At 41.8% G+C, this 16,811-nt stretch overlaps 1 protein-coding gene across 5 annotated transcripts in view; it reads right to left on the minus strand.

Annotated features, from left to right (window-relative positions):
• LOC126256060 (exonuclease mut-7 homolog) overlaps positions 1-16,811 on the minus strand; it is a 227,486-nt gene that overhangs the window by 161,751 nt on the left and 48,924 nt on the right. For all 5 annotated transcript variants that reach the window (XM_049955452.1, XM_049955454.1, XM_049955455.1 and 2 more), the window contains exon 5: positions 1,211-1,425. In XM_049955452.1, the coding sequence (XP_049811409.1) occupies positions 1,211-1,425 (215 nt within the window). The remainder of the gene's footprint in view (positions 1-1,210; positions 1,426-16,811) is intronic.

Raw genomic sequence — 16,811 nt, forward strand, 5'->3', positions numbered from 1 at the left:
CCCACCTCAGCATTCAGGGAAACTAATGCTGGGAGGGAGAATCCAAATAACCCATGTAGTGCAACATGCACACAGGATCCTTTGAATCTTTCAGTAAAACATGCTCAGCAACTGGATACGGGGTGTCCCTTAGACAGGCAGCTCTTCTGTATGCTTCATGCAGTTGGTCAATTTAGTGGTAGTGATCACCCATGTTTGTGAACATGTGTAATTTCATCTGTTATTCTGCCTTTGATGATGTAGAATTTGTCAATGGTGCAGCTGGATTAAGTAGTAGTTGGTGGGTGCATTGGGCATGTTTCACAGCAGGAACAATTGGAGAGGTAGGATTCTTTGGGTGTGGGTACTGGCCTTGGAACATCATACAGTCTGACGAGGATGTTATAGGTTGCAGGTGGACAATGTACCTTACAGTGTGTTGTATGGGAAAAATATAAAGAGAGAGGTAATCTCATTTCAGAGCTTGACTTGAGAAAACCATAGTCTTGGCAAAGTAATCTGATGAGACAATAGAAGTATCAGTGGCAATATTGTGTGATAAGAAGGGTGCTTCTGGATCCCCAACCGTTCCAGAGAAATATTGTCTTTCAAATGGCTTAACATTTATTCCTACACTGAAATACAGTCACACTGTCCTATTTAAAGTTATCTTCTCATTCACCTACAACTTCAATCGGTTCATCAAATGGTTCAAATGGCTCTGAGCACTATGGGACTCAACTGCTGTGGTCATCAGTCCCCTAGAACTTAGAACTACTTAAACCTAACTAACCTAAGGACAGCACACAACACCCAGCCATCACGAGGCAGAGAAAATCCCTGACCCCGCCGGGAATCGAACCCGGGAACCCGGGAATCGGTTCATCGTTAAAGAAAAAAATACATGAGCACACCCCACTAACCTAGTAAATATATTCCTCCAAGAGGCAGGAATCAACAGAATTGAATGGCATGAAGTATTTGACTGCACAAGTTTCCATAAATTTACTACTAATTTGTATTCAAATCAAAGGAAGACATTTTGAAGAAGTAATCGAAAGAAACTGTACCACTGTATTGGCAGTACCAGCATGAAACAAAGCAAATTTTTATACATGTTCACATAGGGTTTTCCGTTTGCTTCTATGTTTTCTATGTATATGACAGGAACACATCTCACACTAAAAATCATTCTGTATACAATAGAAAAAATTAAAAAATACTAAGTTACCTCTTTGTACAGTCGTTTTGAGACCATTTTCATGATTTCATCATAAAAAATTTCACTATCTTGGGCCATTTCATATGTAGCATATACAAGTTTAACTAACTTGTGATTTCTTTGCATTTGCACAGCTAAAAATGCTTCAAATTTCAATTCCCTTGTTAAACAAGCATCCAGGTACTGCCTATGATTATCCAACCATACAGAAAATTCTTCCATTACTGAAAATAAAGCAATCCAGACTATATATGACAAAATAACAAAGTTTGTTGCTTATTGTTTAGTGATTTCACATTAACATTAAAAAGGTCTTTCAAGAAATATGTGATGAGTGAAAGCAATCTTGGGTATGGAGCTAGGTTCAAGTGTCTTGCTGACAGATGGTGGTACTGATTTGTCAGGATGGTGCCTATATACTGCGGATGCGGCATTGCCAGGTACGGGGTTTTATTTCAGTCATATTGTACCAGTGAGATGCGCACACACACCTCTCTGGTACACGTATGCGCGCCCACACACACACACACACACACACACACACAACACACACACACACACACACCTACCTGACTGCATTCCCAAGAACTGGTTTTGCAGTTGCAACACTGCAAATACATGATAATTTACATCAGTATGTGAGAAATGTAACAATAAAAAATCTGGATAGTGTGTTCTTCCAATGAGCCCCAAAGTGATCCTAGAAATAAACGTGATTCAAATATGCGTCCTTTCCTTTGAATGTTTAAAACACTTCTCTCAATCTCAATGTCCTCAACTGACACCCTCAATGTTATCAACAGTTATTTTACGTTCACTCTCACTCCACAAAAAGAAGAAGAAGAAGAAACACTGTCATAAGTTCTTATTAAATGATGTAAATCATTCAAATTGCAAATGTCGTTGGAACAATTCTTCCTCTACACGCGTATCTAAGAATGTTGTCATCTCCCCCACTCCCTCTTTACTAGTTGATTAATGAATCCCAAGCAATGGCAACATTTTTTCATCAAGATCCTGTGGATGGAGAGGTAAAAGCAGTCAGACATCCACACAAGGCTCTAGAATGCACACAGAGGTTATACTTTAGGCAAGAGTAATAAGCACTAGTGGATAAGAAAAGTTTACCAAAGGGGAACCCAGCATTAACGATAAACAATGTGTGGGAGTAAATAATCGATCAATTGGGTTTGATGTATGTCCCATGAAATTTCTGGTTATTCAATGCTCACATTTTTATATGTTGCTTTTTCTTTCCTCAACAAAAAGTTGTTATAATTATATGTAAAATTAGTGTTGATATTTATATGTGGGTATTAATTTCATCTACATAACTGGTAACCACAACACAGAGTAGTTTCAGTCCCACAAGTATTTTACACAACCCACGATATATGATTTTGTCATGGGAGGATGTGTATAAACTGTTAATGCCACGCAGCACCTCCAGAAAGAGGTAAAGTTTTGGAGCTCCTCACTGCCATCAATGAATGAAGAAACACAAATAATTCCAACCTTGGATAAATTGCATTCCAACCTCCGATAAATTGCAATCATCTGTGTGATATACACCTGCTACGCCAGGTAGTGACATCAAAATAGATTTAACAAGGTTATCATTGAAAGTAAAATCCTTTAGGTTGTTAGGCCACATCATATTTCTTCTATATTATTGTCTGCACAGGTGGCTTCCTGGATGCTGTTTGTATTGCTCGCACACTGCGGCTGCACATTCACTTCCTTGATGGTGGGGATTCACAAAACCGGAAGCCTATAGCCATCCTCTCTATTGATGTTACATTCATTCTTACAGATTTCAACCACTTCTCAAACTTTTCTTATATAAATGTTGGTTTCTTTAGTCAGAACACATACATTATTGAAATCAATGTCAAGACCACAGTTCTCGTCGTGATCAAATACTACATATTTCACACTTTGCCGGGTGTGGTATTCATGTTCCTTGGTAGGTTCTTTAATAGTCCTCCTCGCTTTACCTATATAAACTTTGCTGCAGCCACACATCATTTCATAGATGCCCACAGTGCGGAGGTAATCAGGTGCATCTGTTTTGCTTCCGAAAAAGTCTTTATTTTTTATTAACTCAAGAAAAAGTCTTGTGTACCATTTTTCCAGTGACCCCAGAAAAAAAACAGTAGCTCAGCAGAATGACAAGGCAGCTTTTCATTTTACTAGCATAATTAATGTTTCATCTGAAGGCCCTGTCTGTGGACAACTCATTGTAGACATTGGCATCCACTGTCTTCTTTAACAAATCTAATTCCAGTTCCAAGCTGTTGTGGCTGATATGGAAGGCATGTCAAGAGAGAGTGTTGAGCATTGCTTGTGTCTGGGAGGGGTAATGGTGCGAAGTGGCACCTGAATACCTATTTATGTTAGTAGGCTTTCTATACATGCCATTTTCTAGTGTTGCCGGATCTCTGATACACCAACACACCTAGGAACAGGAGACCAACCTCACTCTCAGCCTCTAAGGTAAAGCCGATTTTACGATAACTGTCATTTAAGAAATTGTGGAACCCGTGAAGCCCTTCTTTGCTGGGCAGCCCTGTAACAAATGTGTCATCACTTAGCAGAGCCAACAGGAAGGCTATTTAAGCATTACTTAATCAAATAACATGTTAAGGAACATGAATGCCACATGCAGTCAAAACAAAGTGTGGAATCTGCAGTAGTGAAACATCATGAGAACTGTGTGTGGCCTTGACTCTGATTTCAATACTGTACATGTGCTTGTGCAAAGGAAACCAATATCTGTAAAAGGAAAGTCCGAGAAGCAATTGGAGCTTCTAATAATGAACATAACTTCAATAGAGATTATGGCTATAGGCTTCCGGCTTCAATAGCTCCCCACCATCAGCAAGTTAATACACAGCCGCGATTGCAAACAATACAAACAACATCCAGGAAGCCACCTTTCTTGCTCTGTCCACTTCATTTCTATCCAATGACAGTGGCCCACCAATGATAGCCACAAGAATTTTAGCCAATAACCCCACTACTTCAGCATTAGCACAGGAAACTTCACTTACTATCCAATGATGATGACCCACCAATGGTAGAGCTCTACGAATTTTATCCAATAACCCCACTTCTCCAGAATAAGCACAGAAAAACTATCTTTTATACAAGAATGCAACACTGATCTCTGACAGTGTTCAGTCAGCCAAGGACACCAGATGTATAGAAGAAATAAGACATGTGCTAGCAACTCAGAAGGTTTACTTCAGTGACAATGGCCACGAAAGATTAAAGACTTACATAAGGTTATCATTGCCCGTGCTCTCATCTGTGTTGTGTCTGTATATCCCCACCCCCAATGAACTAAAGACTTTCCGCCCACTGGCTTGCAGTTCTCCTGTGTCACAATTACGATTGTTGGCTCTGCCATTTACACTTGAGCAAACTGAAATATCTATGTAGTTCACCATTCCACTGAACATTTTTGTACACTGGCAGGTGACTGAAGACTGCAAGCAGTTTACACACTGACAGTCAGTAAGCTGGACCAGCAAGCAACCACTTTAATTGCAGACATTTTTTTGCACCCACATCACCAACAAGCATACCTTGCTCTCAGAACAACTTTACTTGCTCATTGCACTACACTACCTGATCAAAAACATCAACAACAACTGTACCATGAAAAATATGAGTACAAAAACCCACCGGAGTTTTTGACACATTTACATGATACAGTTGACATTAGTGTGGTTTCTGATGATTTGTTATAACATATCTGGCAACAGCAGCTGCCTTCATGGTTACAGCTAACTCTGACAGTGCTCGAATGGCAGCTTTTACATACCATATTTATCATATTATAATATAAGGCTTTTTCCCTAATTTGTCATTTGAAATTATACTGGGCTGTCACATTTGCAGATTAAACTATTGCTGCTGAGGTCAACGTTTTTACATTGTTTAATGGATGATCCCCGCCCATGAGCCATGGAACTTGCCATTGGGGAGGCTTGCGTGCCTCAGTGATACAGATAGCCATACCGTAGATGCAACCATAACAGAGGGGTATCTGCTGAGAGGCCAGAGAAATGGTGGCTCCTGAATAAGGACACCAGCCTTTCAGTAGTTGCAGGGGCAACAGTTTGGATGATTGATTGATCTGGTCTCGTAACACCAACCAAAACAGCCTTGCAGTGCTGGTACTGTGAACAGCTGAAAGCAAGGGGAAACTACAGACATAATTTTTCCCACACGGGCATGCAGCTCTACTGTACAGTTAAATGATGATGGCATCCTCTTGGGTAAAATATTCCAAAGGTAAAAATAGTCCCCCATTCAGATGATCTCCAGGCGGGGACTACTCAGGAGGACATCATTATCAGGCGAAACGAAACTGACGTTCTACGGAACAGTGTGTGGAACGTCAGACCCCTCTATCGATTAGGTAAGTTAGAAAATTTAAAAATATATCTAAAAAGAAAGATGATGAGACTTACCAAACAAAAGCGCTGGCAGGTCGATAGACACACAAACAAACACAAATATACACACAAAATTCAAGCTTTCGCAACAAACTGTTGCCTCATCAGGAAAGAGGGAAGGAGAGGGAAAGACGAAAGGATGTGGGTTTTAAGGGAGAGGGTAAGGAGTCATTCCAATCCCGGGAGCGGAAAGACTTACCTTAGGGGGAAAAAAGGACAGGTATACACTCGCGCACACACACACACATATCCATCCACGCATACAGACACAAGCAGACATATTTAAAGACAAAGAGTTTGGGCAGAGATGTCAGTCGAGGTGGAAGAGTAGAGGCAAAGAAGTTGTTGAGAGACAGGTGAGGTATGAGTGGCGGCAACTGGAAATTAGCGGAGATTGAGGCCTGGCGGATAACGAGAAGAGAGGATATACTGAAGGGCAAGTTCCCATCTCCGGAGTTCGGATAGGTTGGTGTTGGTGGGAAGTATCCAGATAACCCGGACGATGTAACACTGTGCCAAGATGTGCTGGCTGTGCACCAAGGCATGTTTAGCCACAGGGTGATCCTCATTACCAACAAACACTGTCTGCCTGTGTCCATTCATGCGAATGGACAGTTTGTTGCTGGTCATTCCCACATAGAATGCATCACAGTGTAGACAGGTCAGTTGGTAAATCACGTGGGTGCTTTCACACGTGGCTCTGCCTTTGATCGTGTACACCTTCCGGGTTACAGGACTGGAGTAGGTGGTGGTGGGAGGGTGCATGGGACAGGTTTTGCACCGGGGGCGGTTACAAGGATAGGAGCCAGAGGGTAGGGAAGGTGGTTTGGGGATTTCATAGGGATGAACTAACAGGTTACGAAGGTTAGGTGGACGGCGGAAAGACACTCTTGGCGGAGTGGGGAGGATTTCATGAAGGATGGATCTCATTTCAGGGCAGGATTTGAGGAAGTCGTATCCCTGCTGGAGAGCCACATTCAGAGTCTGGTCCAGTCCCGGAAAGTATCCTGTCACAAGTGGGGCACTTTTGTGGTTCTTCTGTGGGGGATTCTGGGTTTGAGGGGATGAGGAAGTGGCTCTGGTTATTTGCTTCTGTACCAGGCCGGGAGGGTAGTTGCGGGATGCGAAAGCTGTTGTCAGGTTGTTGGTGTAATGTTTCAGGGATTCCGGACTGGAGCAGATTCGTTTGCCACGGAGACCTAGGCTGTAGGGAAGGGACCGTTTGATGTGGAATGGGTGGCAGCTGTCATAATGGAGGTACTGTTGCTTGTTGGTGGGTTTGATGTGGACGGACGTGTGAAGTTGGCCATTGGACAGGTGGAGGTCAACGTCAAGGAAAGTGGCATGGGATTTGGAGTAGGACCAGGTGAATCTGATGGAACCAAAGTAGTTGAGGTTGGAGAGGAAATTCTGGAGTTCTTCTTCACTGTGAGTCCAGAGCATGAAGATGTCATCAATAAATCTGTACCAAACTTTGGGTTGGCAGACCTGGGTAACCAAGAAGGCTTCCTCTAAGCGACCCATGAATAGGTTGGCGTACGAGGGGGCCATCCTGGTACCCATGGCTGTTCCCTTTAATTGTTGGTATGTCTGGCCTTCAAAAGTGAAGAAGTTGTGAGTCAGGATGAAGCTGGCTAAGGTAATGAGGAAAGAGGTTTTAGGTAGGGTGGCAGGTGACCGGCGTGAAAGGAAATGCTCCATCGCAGCGAGGCCCTGGACGTGCGGAATATTTGTGTATAAGGAAGTGGCATCAATGGTTACAAGGATGGTTTCCGGGGGTAACAGATTGGGTAAGGATTCCAGGCGTTCAAGGAAGTGGTTGGTGTCTTTGATGAAGGATGGGAGACTGCATGTAATGGGTTGAAGGTGTTGATCTACGTAGGCAGAGATACGTTCTGTGGGGGCTTGGTAACCAGCTACAATGGGGCGGCCGGGATGATTGGGTTTGTGGATTTTAGGAAGAAGGTAGAAGGTTGGGGTGCGGGGTGTCGGTGGGGTCAGGAGGTTGATGGAGTCAGGTGAAAGGTTTTGCAGGGGGCCTAAGGTTCTGAGGATTCCTTGAAGCTCCGCCTGGACATCGGGAATGGGGTTACCTTGGCAAACTTTGTATGTGGTGTTGTCTGAAAGCTGACGCAGTCCCTCAGCCACATACTCCCGACGATCAAGTACCACGGTCGTGGAACCCTTGTCCGCCGGAAGAATGACGATGGATCGGTCAGCCTTCAGATCACGGATAGCCTGGGCTTCAGCAGTGGTGATGTTGGGTGTAGGATTAAGGTTTTTTAAGAAGGATTGAGATGCAAGGCTGGAAGTCAGAAATTCCTGGAAGGTTTGGAGAGGGTGATTTTGAGGAAGAGGAGGTGGGTCCCGCTGTGACGGAGGACGGAACTGTTCCAGGCAGGGTTCAATTTGGATGGTGTCTTGGGGAGTTGGATCATTAGGAGTAGGATTAGGATCATTTTTCTTCGTGGCAAAGTGATATTTCCAGCAGAGAGTACGGGTGTAGGACAGTAAATCTTTGACGAGGGCTGTTTGGTTGAATCTGGGAGTGGGGCTGAAGGTGAGGCCTTTGGATAGGACAGAGGTTTCGGATTGGGAGAGAGGTTTGGAGGAAAGGTTAACTACTGAATTAGGGTGTTGTGGTTCCAGATTGTGTTGAAAGGAATTTTGAGGTTTTGGAGGGAGTGGAGCTGGAAGTGGGAGATTGAGTAGATGGGAGAGACTGGGTTTGTGTGCAATGAGAGGTGGTTGAGGTTTGCTGGAAAGGTTGTGAAGGGTGAGTGAGTTGCCTTTCCGGAGGTGGGAAACCAGGAGATTGGATAGTTTTTTGAGGTGGAGGGTGGCATGCTGTTCTAATTTACGGTTGGCCTGTAGGAGGATGCTCTGAACAGCCGGTGTGGATGTGGGAGAGGAAAGATTAAGGACTTTTATTAAGGATAGGAGTTGACGGGTGTGTTCATTGGCTGAGTTGATGTGTAGGTGAAGGATTAGGTGGGTGAGGGCAATGGATTGTTCAGTTTGGAACTGGTATAGGGACTGATGGAAGGAAGGGTTGCAGCCAGAGATGGGAACTTTAAGTGTGAGGCCTTTGGGGGTAATGCCAAATGTCAGACAAGCCTGAGAAAATAGAATATGGGAGCGTAATCTGGCTAGGGCGAAGGCATGTCTGCGGAGGGAATGTAAATAAAACTTAATGGGGTCGTTGTGGGGGTGTTGTGCGGGTGACATGGTACTAGAAGGTCGAAAGTGTAACGTGAGGCTGAAATGAAAATGAAAATTTAAAAAGTTAGATATAGTGGGAATTACTTAAGTTCAATGGCAGGAGGAACAGGACTTGTGGTCGAGTAAATACAGGGTTATAAAAACAAAATCAAATAAAAGTAATGCAAGAGTATGTTGAATAATGAATGAAAAAATAGGAACATGGATAAGCTACTATAAACAGCACAGTGAACGCATTATTGTGGCCAAGATAGATACAAAGCCCACATCCACCACAGTAGTACAAGTTTATATGCCAAGAATCTCCGCAGATGACGAGGAGATTGGGGAAATGTATGATGAGACAAAAGAAATTAGTCAGATACTTAAGGGAGATGAAAATTTAATAGTCATGCCGGACTGGAATTCAACTGCAGGAAAAGGACGAGAAGGAAACGTAGTGGGTGAATATGGACTGAGGGAAAGGAATGAAATAAGAAGCCGTCTGTAGAATTTTGCACAGAGCATAATTTGGTCATAGCTAACATTTAATTTAAGAATCATGAAAGAAGGTTCTATACGTGGAAGAGTCCTGGAGATGCTGGAAGGTTTCAGACAGATTATATAGTGGTAAGGCATACATTTCGGAATCAAATTTTAAATTGTTAGGCATTTCCAGGGGGAGACGTGGATTTTATGGTTACGAACTGCAGATTCAGACTGAAAAAACTACGAAGGGGAGATGGGACCTGGATAAACTGAAAGAACAGAGGCTGTAAAGTTTTAGAGAGAGCATTAGGGAACAACTGACAATGACATGGGAAAGGAATACAGTAGACAAAGAATGGGTAGCTTTGATAGATGAAATAATGAAGGCAGAAGAGGAACATGTAGGTAAAAAGATGACGGCTAGTAGAAATCCTTACATACCCAAAAACATATTGACTTTAATCAACGAAAGGAGGAAATATAAAAATGCAATAAATGAAACACGCAAAAGGGAATATAAATGTCTAGAAAATAAGACTGACAGAAAGTGCAAAATGGCTAAGCAGGAATGGTTAGAGGACAAATGTCAAGATATAGAAGAATATATCACTAGGGATAAGACAGATGCTGCCCACAGGAAAATTAAAAAGACTTTATGAGAAAAGAGAAGCAGCTGAATGAATATCAAGAGCTCAGATGGAAAACCAGTTCTAAGCAAAAAAGGGAAAGCAGAAAGATGGAAGGAGTATGTAGAGGGTTTACACAAGGACGATGTACTTGAGGGCAATATCATGGAAATGGAATAGGACGTAGATGAAGATGAAATGGGAGATATTATACTGTGTGAAGAATTTGACAGAGAAATTTGTGGTACAACCTGGCTACAAGAAGGGATCGATTGGTGGGACAGATTCTGAAGCATCAAGATATCACCAGTTTGGTACTTGAGGGAAGTGTGGGGGGTAAAAATCTCAGAGGGAGACCAAGAGATGAATAGAGTAAGCAGATTCAGAAGGATGTAGGTTGCACCAGTTACTCGGAGATGAAGGGGCTTGCACAGGATAGAGTAGCATGGAGAGTTGCATTAAACCAGTCTTTGGACTGAAGACGACGACGTCGGATGATTAATTATAGCAGTCATCTCACATTTACAAATGAAGCTTTGGCCATTGAGGTTTCGTATGAATTTATTTTGAAGAATTCTGAAGAGTAGTGCTTAGCAAACAATCCTTGCTTTTGAATGGGCTAAAGATTTCCCCAATACACTGAAGCATTTGATATAGTATCAATCTTGCTCGAGCTATCGTGTGACATTTGACTCGTGGTGCTAGTGCAAGGGATAGTCAAGAAACTATGAACTAACCACTGCAACAAACTAATGCTCTGCTTTAAAATTGACAATTTTGTGAAACACAGGAGGAAATAGTATTTAGTTCTATCTACTTACACAATGTCATTGTTTTTAAAAAGGTTTGCAATAAAAGTTTTCATATATCTATGGATACCGTATACTGTAAGTATTTATGCTGCTTTTTAAGTAAAGATAACATTCAAATGCGTAAATGTTGTCCCTCAAAATCCATTACTTGGTTCTGAACCCTGTCACTATTTTATTTGGTTCTGAGAAACTGTAATGAGTTACGTGGAATGCAAATGAGAAATCTGGTCACTGTTCAAATCTTAGAATACTGGGGAAAAACCAGCTTTACAACAAGATGGCAACATTCAGATGAAACAAGGCAGAAAATTAATCCAGAATTAAATGTCTAACAAACAAAAATCAAATGAAATTGATAGCAATTACTACCCCAAGAATAAACTGCAGCTGGAAGACACGTGGAGACAGTGCAGACAGATCTCACTAGATAGTGGGACGAACGAAAGTATGAGAATTGTACTGAATCATGATTGCGATTTTTTACTTACATACTAATTCCTGTTGTTACATATGACCTGCGCCCTAGGAGATATTGCCATTCATGTTTCATTGTAGCTCAAGCACAGCACTATGGAATGGTTGGAGGGATAATAGTGACACCAGATTGCCTGAGAAATTTAATCATGGCAAGTGCGGGGAGGAAGGGTGTTGTACAGGCAGAAACTTTCGCCTGCTGTCAACCATGGGAATCTACACTGCATACTTTGGCTTTTTATGAACATCTACCACGTTTAAACTACAGTTTGCCTGAATCCATTTGTACTCAAAATCAAAATGACTTTAAAATTGGACAAATACTTGACAATAGCATACATTTCTGCAGGAGATGTTAAAACTCAAACAGATTGGAGCTAACAACACTTAGTGCCTCATGCAACAAAGTTGTCAATGCTCCTTGTGGGGTATAACAGGAACATTAGGGGGTGTCAGCTGCTGGTTCTACACAGCCAATGGGAGAGCAAGAGAGATTGTAACATTCTCACATTAGTATAGAAGTGAAATTTACTATTTATTCAGAAGAAACAGCCATGTTTTCAAGTCCCACTGTAACCACATCCTCAGAAATAGCAATGTATTCGGAAGGAACAGCCAAATATTTGTGACAATGAAGATATAAGTTTCACAGCTGTCCTGTTAGGATGATAATGATGATGATTTAAAATAGATATACCAAAGATGACAGGCAACCTAAAACAAGGCACTGAATGTAAAAATTAATGTAAACCATTTCTTTTTGTTTGTTTCTCCTTATAATGACAACCAATAAATGGCAAAGTTTAGAATATGTGTAACGTAAAATTTTTACACAGATACCTTAGGTTATTAAAAGTTTGTGATCTTGATTGGTCAGAATATGTCAAAAATATGTTTTTCCCAAGGAGGCTCTTTAAAAGAAAGGTGGGATGTCTTATATTCAGGGTCGTCTTATACTCAGGTAAATACACTAAGTTACTGCAAGTTGCTGATAAGGTGCACGCAATGCTAGATTTGACTGCTGTGATGGGCATGGCATCGACAGCTGCCAAAGTTCCAGGTGAATACAACTGACAAACACTGAGCTAACCCGAAGAGACAATGCCTTACTGTGCCATCATATCATGCTAGCACTCACCAAGCATAGCCGAACTCCAAAGTCTACACGCCACGGTTGACGTGATGACCAAGCAGTTTCAGGCATTGGTTACAGACTGGCCCTACTAAAAGGTCACGTCCACAATATTGTTCTGTTCCTCAGTCTCAAGGTCACAGCCACTTCCAAGTAAGCTCTACTCCACTTCCAAGTAAGCTCTACCAACATCTGTTGGTATCATACATTTTTGAATGAAAAATGCACAAAGCTGTGTGACTAGCCAAAGAGCAAGGCCAATCTGAATTAGATCACCACATCTATAGACAGTGGCATCATAAAAAGCACACTGCCTCACAACTGGTCACAGACAGCCACACAGTGGCAAATATGCCATCTACAACAGTACAGCGCCTGTTCAGGCAACTCAATCACTACTACCTCTGGCGTGCACAACAGCGTCACAACAGTAACATATTTCTGACAAAATTTCTAGTTTGTCTTTCTTGACATAGCAGTTCAGAGTCAGCACACCCCCTGCCTGTGTCCAATATGTAACATTCAATGAGCCCCTACATTTAACGGCTGTAAAAAAACTATTATCCTCACTCATGGCAGCAAAAATCTGATAACCTGTATAGGTTTTGTGTCCCATTTCAATTGGACTTTTACGGCTGCTGATACCACTTGGCCTGTCTTACGTGCTGATTTCCTTACACATTTCACGTGTACAGTGGACTTTTCACTGGAGTCACAGAGGCTGACAACAGTGTACCATTGAGCACAGTACCGTGCATTACATACATACAATCTTGGGCCCATCTATTTCACAATGCAACCGCAGAACTGCACACGTCTTTGCCTACACACATGAGGAAATGTTTCAATCCAGAGTTACACATCGTTCCAACAGTCTGTGGGCATTTGCAAAGCATCTGGTCCATAAGAAGGATGGCTTGTGCCCTTTGTGCAGTGATTACCAATGACTGAATGCTGCAACTGTACCACATAGGTATCCCATACCTTATATCGAGGAATTTAAATGAGCTTTGGCAGGTGCAAATGTTTTCACTGTTCTGGATTGCTGCAAGACTTATAATCTATTCTGGTAGCATCTAGTGATATACCAAAAACAGCAGTGATTATGCAATTTGGTCTTTTTCAATTCTTGTTCAAGCCATTAGTTCCTGCTCAAAATTGGCAATGTTTCATTGATGAAGTTTTGTAAGGAGTCTCACTTTGTTTCCCATATTTGGACAATATCCTGTCATTCTCATCTCACTATTTGAAGTATGACAGAGCCATAGCATTGTGTTAAACTGAAGATAAACGCTTCCCGGGCAAAAATGATTTAACTTACCTTGACCACAGCATCTCTGTTCACGGTATCTACCCACTACCAGAGAAGTTGCCTGCTTAATATGATCTTCTGAAGACAAACGATTACCAGCAATTGATATGTCTTCAAGTCATGTTCTTCTTCTTCACGCGATCAGGCCCAGAGGACCGCGTGCCACCACAGTTAGAGCTCTCCATCCGTCTCTGTCTTCTGCTATCTGTCTCCAGTTTTCCGTGACTCCCAGCTGCAACAGGTCTTCTCTCACTCCATCGATCCACCTCTTTCTAGCTCTTCCCACTGGTCTGCTGCCTGACGGGATCCAGTCCATTGTGATTTTGGGCCATCTTGTTGCCTCCATTCTAGCAACATGTCCAGCCCATTGCAGTCTTTTGCTTCTCATCACTCCCAAGATGTTAGGCTCCTTGTACAGCTCTTCTAATTCAGTGTTATGGCGTCTTCTCCATTCTCCAGTAGTCTGATCTCTGACTGGTCCAAATATTTTCCTGAGGACTTTCCTTTCAAATGTTAGCAGTCGCTTAAGGTCTTGTTTTCGAGTGCTCCAGGTTTGAGAACCATAAAGTACTACTGGCATTATTAATGTCTTATACAACCGTAGCTTTAGTTGTTGTGAGACACTTCTACATTTTAATATAGGGTCTAGAGAGTGATAGTATCTGTTTCCCACCTGCAGTCGTGCTTTTATCTCTGCTTCAGTTGATGTTACTTCTGTAAAAAATGATCCAAGGTATTTGAACTCTTTCACATGTTTATACCTGGTGTTGTTCACAATTAAATCTTGAGAGTTCTGGATCTTTCTTCCTATGGTCATATACTCTGTCTTTTCAGAGCTAATTTGTAGACCGATCCTAGCTGCCAATAACTCCAAGGTCTGGATACTTCTCTTCAGATCTTCTTGTGTGCATGCTAATAGTGCAATGTCGTCTGCATAGGCCAGATATGTAATGTGTTCATTACCAATTTGAATGCCCTTGAGGTTTTCTTTGTTGAAATCCCGCATTATCTTCTCAAGTGCCAGGTTGAAGAGAACAGGTGATAGCCCATCTCCTTGGCGTAATCCTGTTACAACTTGGAAGCTTTCTGTCATTTGATTGCCTACCTTAACCTTAAGTTTTGTGTCGTTTAGGCATACCTCTACCAGTTTGACCAACTTCTTTGGTATACCAAACTCTGTCATAGTTCTAATCAGGCTAGGTCTATGTATACTGTCGTAAGCCTTCTTGAAGTCTACAAACAGGAGACATATCTCTCGTCCGTATTCGTACATTTTTTCACAGACCTGTTTTAGGACAAAAATCTGGTCCGTGGTTGATCGCCCTGCCTGGAAACCTCCTTGGTATTCTCCAATTATGTCTGTTGCTATAGGTTTTATTCGTTCTAATAGGCAGTTGGAGAAGATCTTATAACAGGTGTTGAGTAGCGCTATGCCCCTGTAGTTGTCACATACGGATTTATCTTTCTTTTTATATATGGGGCATATCACAGCTACCTTCCATTCCTCTGGTATTTCATGTTTTACCCAAATTTGCTCGATTAGCTTGTGGATTTTGAAACAGAGGATTTCGTCTCCAGCCTTGAGAAGTTCAGCAGGAATACCGTCCTCACCTGAACTTTTACCATTCTTAAGGTTTTTAATCTGGTTCCTTATCTCTTCAATGGTGGGTGGAGGATATTCTGGGTCTACTGTTACTGGTTCATCAAACTCAAGTAGTTCGGTTGGTTCATCAGAGTTTAGTAATTCTCTGAAGTATTCCATCCATCTTCTTCCAATTTTTTGATCTTCTGTTAACATTCTTCCATTGGCATCTTTTATGAATCTGTGTTGATGGTATGTCCCTCCTTTAAAACTTTTCACTTTTCTATAAATTTCTTTATACCTATTTCCATGAAAGTCTTGTTCAGCTTCCTCCATGATACTTTTAACATATTTTCTCTTTGCTTTCCTCAATGTGGCTTGGGTCTGCCGTCGTGTTTCTTCAAACTTCGATTTTTCTTCTTCTTGCATATTGCTTTGTATCCACAGTAGTTTGGCCCATTGTTTCTCCCTGATAGCTCCCTCACACTCCTCATTGAACCACACTCTTTTTCCCCTAGTTCGCTTTGGGATTACTCAAGTCATGTTAAATTTTTTATTATCATCATCATCTTCCAGATATCACTTCTATTCAAGCACCCATAATGAATGCACTTTCCAGTCATAAGACCAAGGGCAAACCAGTACTCAAGTGAACTCCAGAAATGGACAAAGCTTTTGTTTATCTACAGACAACCTTCACAGAAACATCGTTGCTTGCCCATGATGTACCACCTACACCACTGGCCACCATTGTAGTGCCTGCCAAAATGCAATTGGTGCCACTCCACATCAAAAAATCAGCAATCACTGGCAGCTGTTAAGTTTATTTTGTTTATTTATTTATTTATTTGGCCATGGCACAGGAAATGTAGTGCTTATGGTAGAAAGCTCCTGGTGATATACGAGAGTGGGAGGCATTTTTGTCCTCAAATCGAAGTACAGCCAGTGACAATCTATACAGACCCCAAGCCAATCATGTCAGCCTTTCAAAATGCCAGTGATAAATGTTCCTCTCGACAATTCAGGCTCACTGAATTTATCAGTTAATTTACCAGTGACATACATCATATTAAAGGCACAGAAAAATATATATGTCACCAAGAGAAGTGGACAGAAGTGTGTGCTTGGGTCCTTTTAGGACTACAGATGGCTTATAAATCAGACAATGGTGCGTCGTTGGTTGAAATTGTATACATGGAACCACTGCGGATCCTGAAAGACTGCCTGAACACCTGCATTAATGACTATTTTTCTTACATTAGAAGTTTGGTTAATGTTTCAAACTACAATGATCTCGTCATGGCCCGTGTGACAGAATGACAGTAGTAACTTTTGCTAAAGTATCCTTTCACAGGACTGTGGATGGAGTACATCATTATACCTGGTGGCAATTCTAAAATTTGGTGCAGTGTGTCAAATGAAGCCAAGGCCATAAATTTTGCTGGAGTTTCAGAAAGTGGCATTTGACAGTGTACACAACATCCAGGGGCACATGCCACAACTAAATTATTAACCA

The sequence above is a fragment of the Schistocerca nitens genome, chromosome 1 (assembly GCF_023898315.1).
Source record: "Schistocerca nitens isolate TAMUIC-IGC-003100 chromosome 1, iqSchNite1.1, whole genome shotgun sequence".
NCBI lineage: Eukaryota > Metazoa > Arthropoda > Insecta > Orthoptera > Acrididae > Schistocerca > Schistocerca nitens.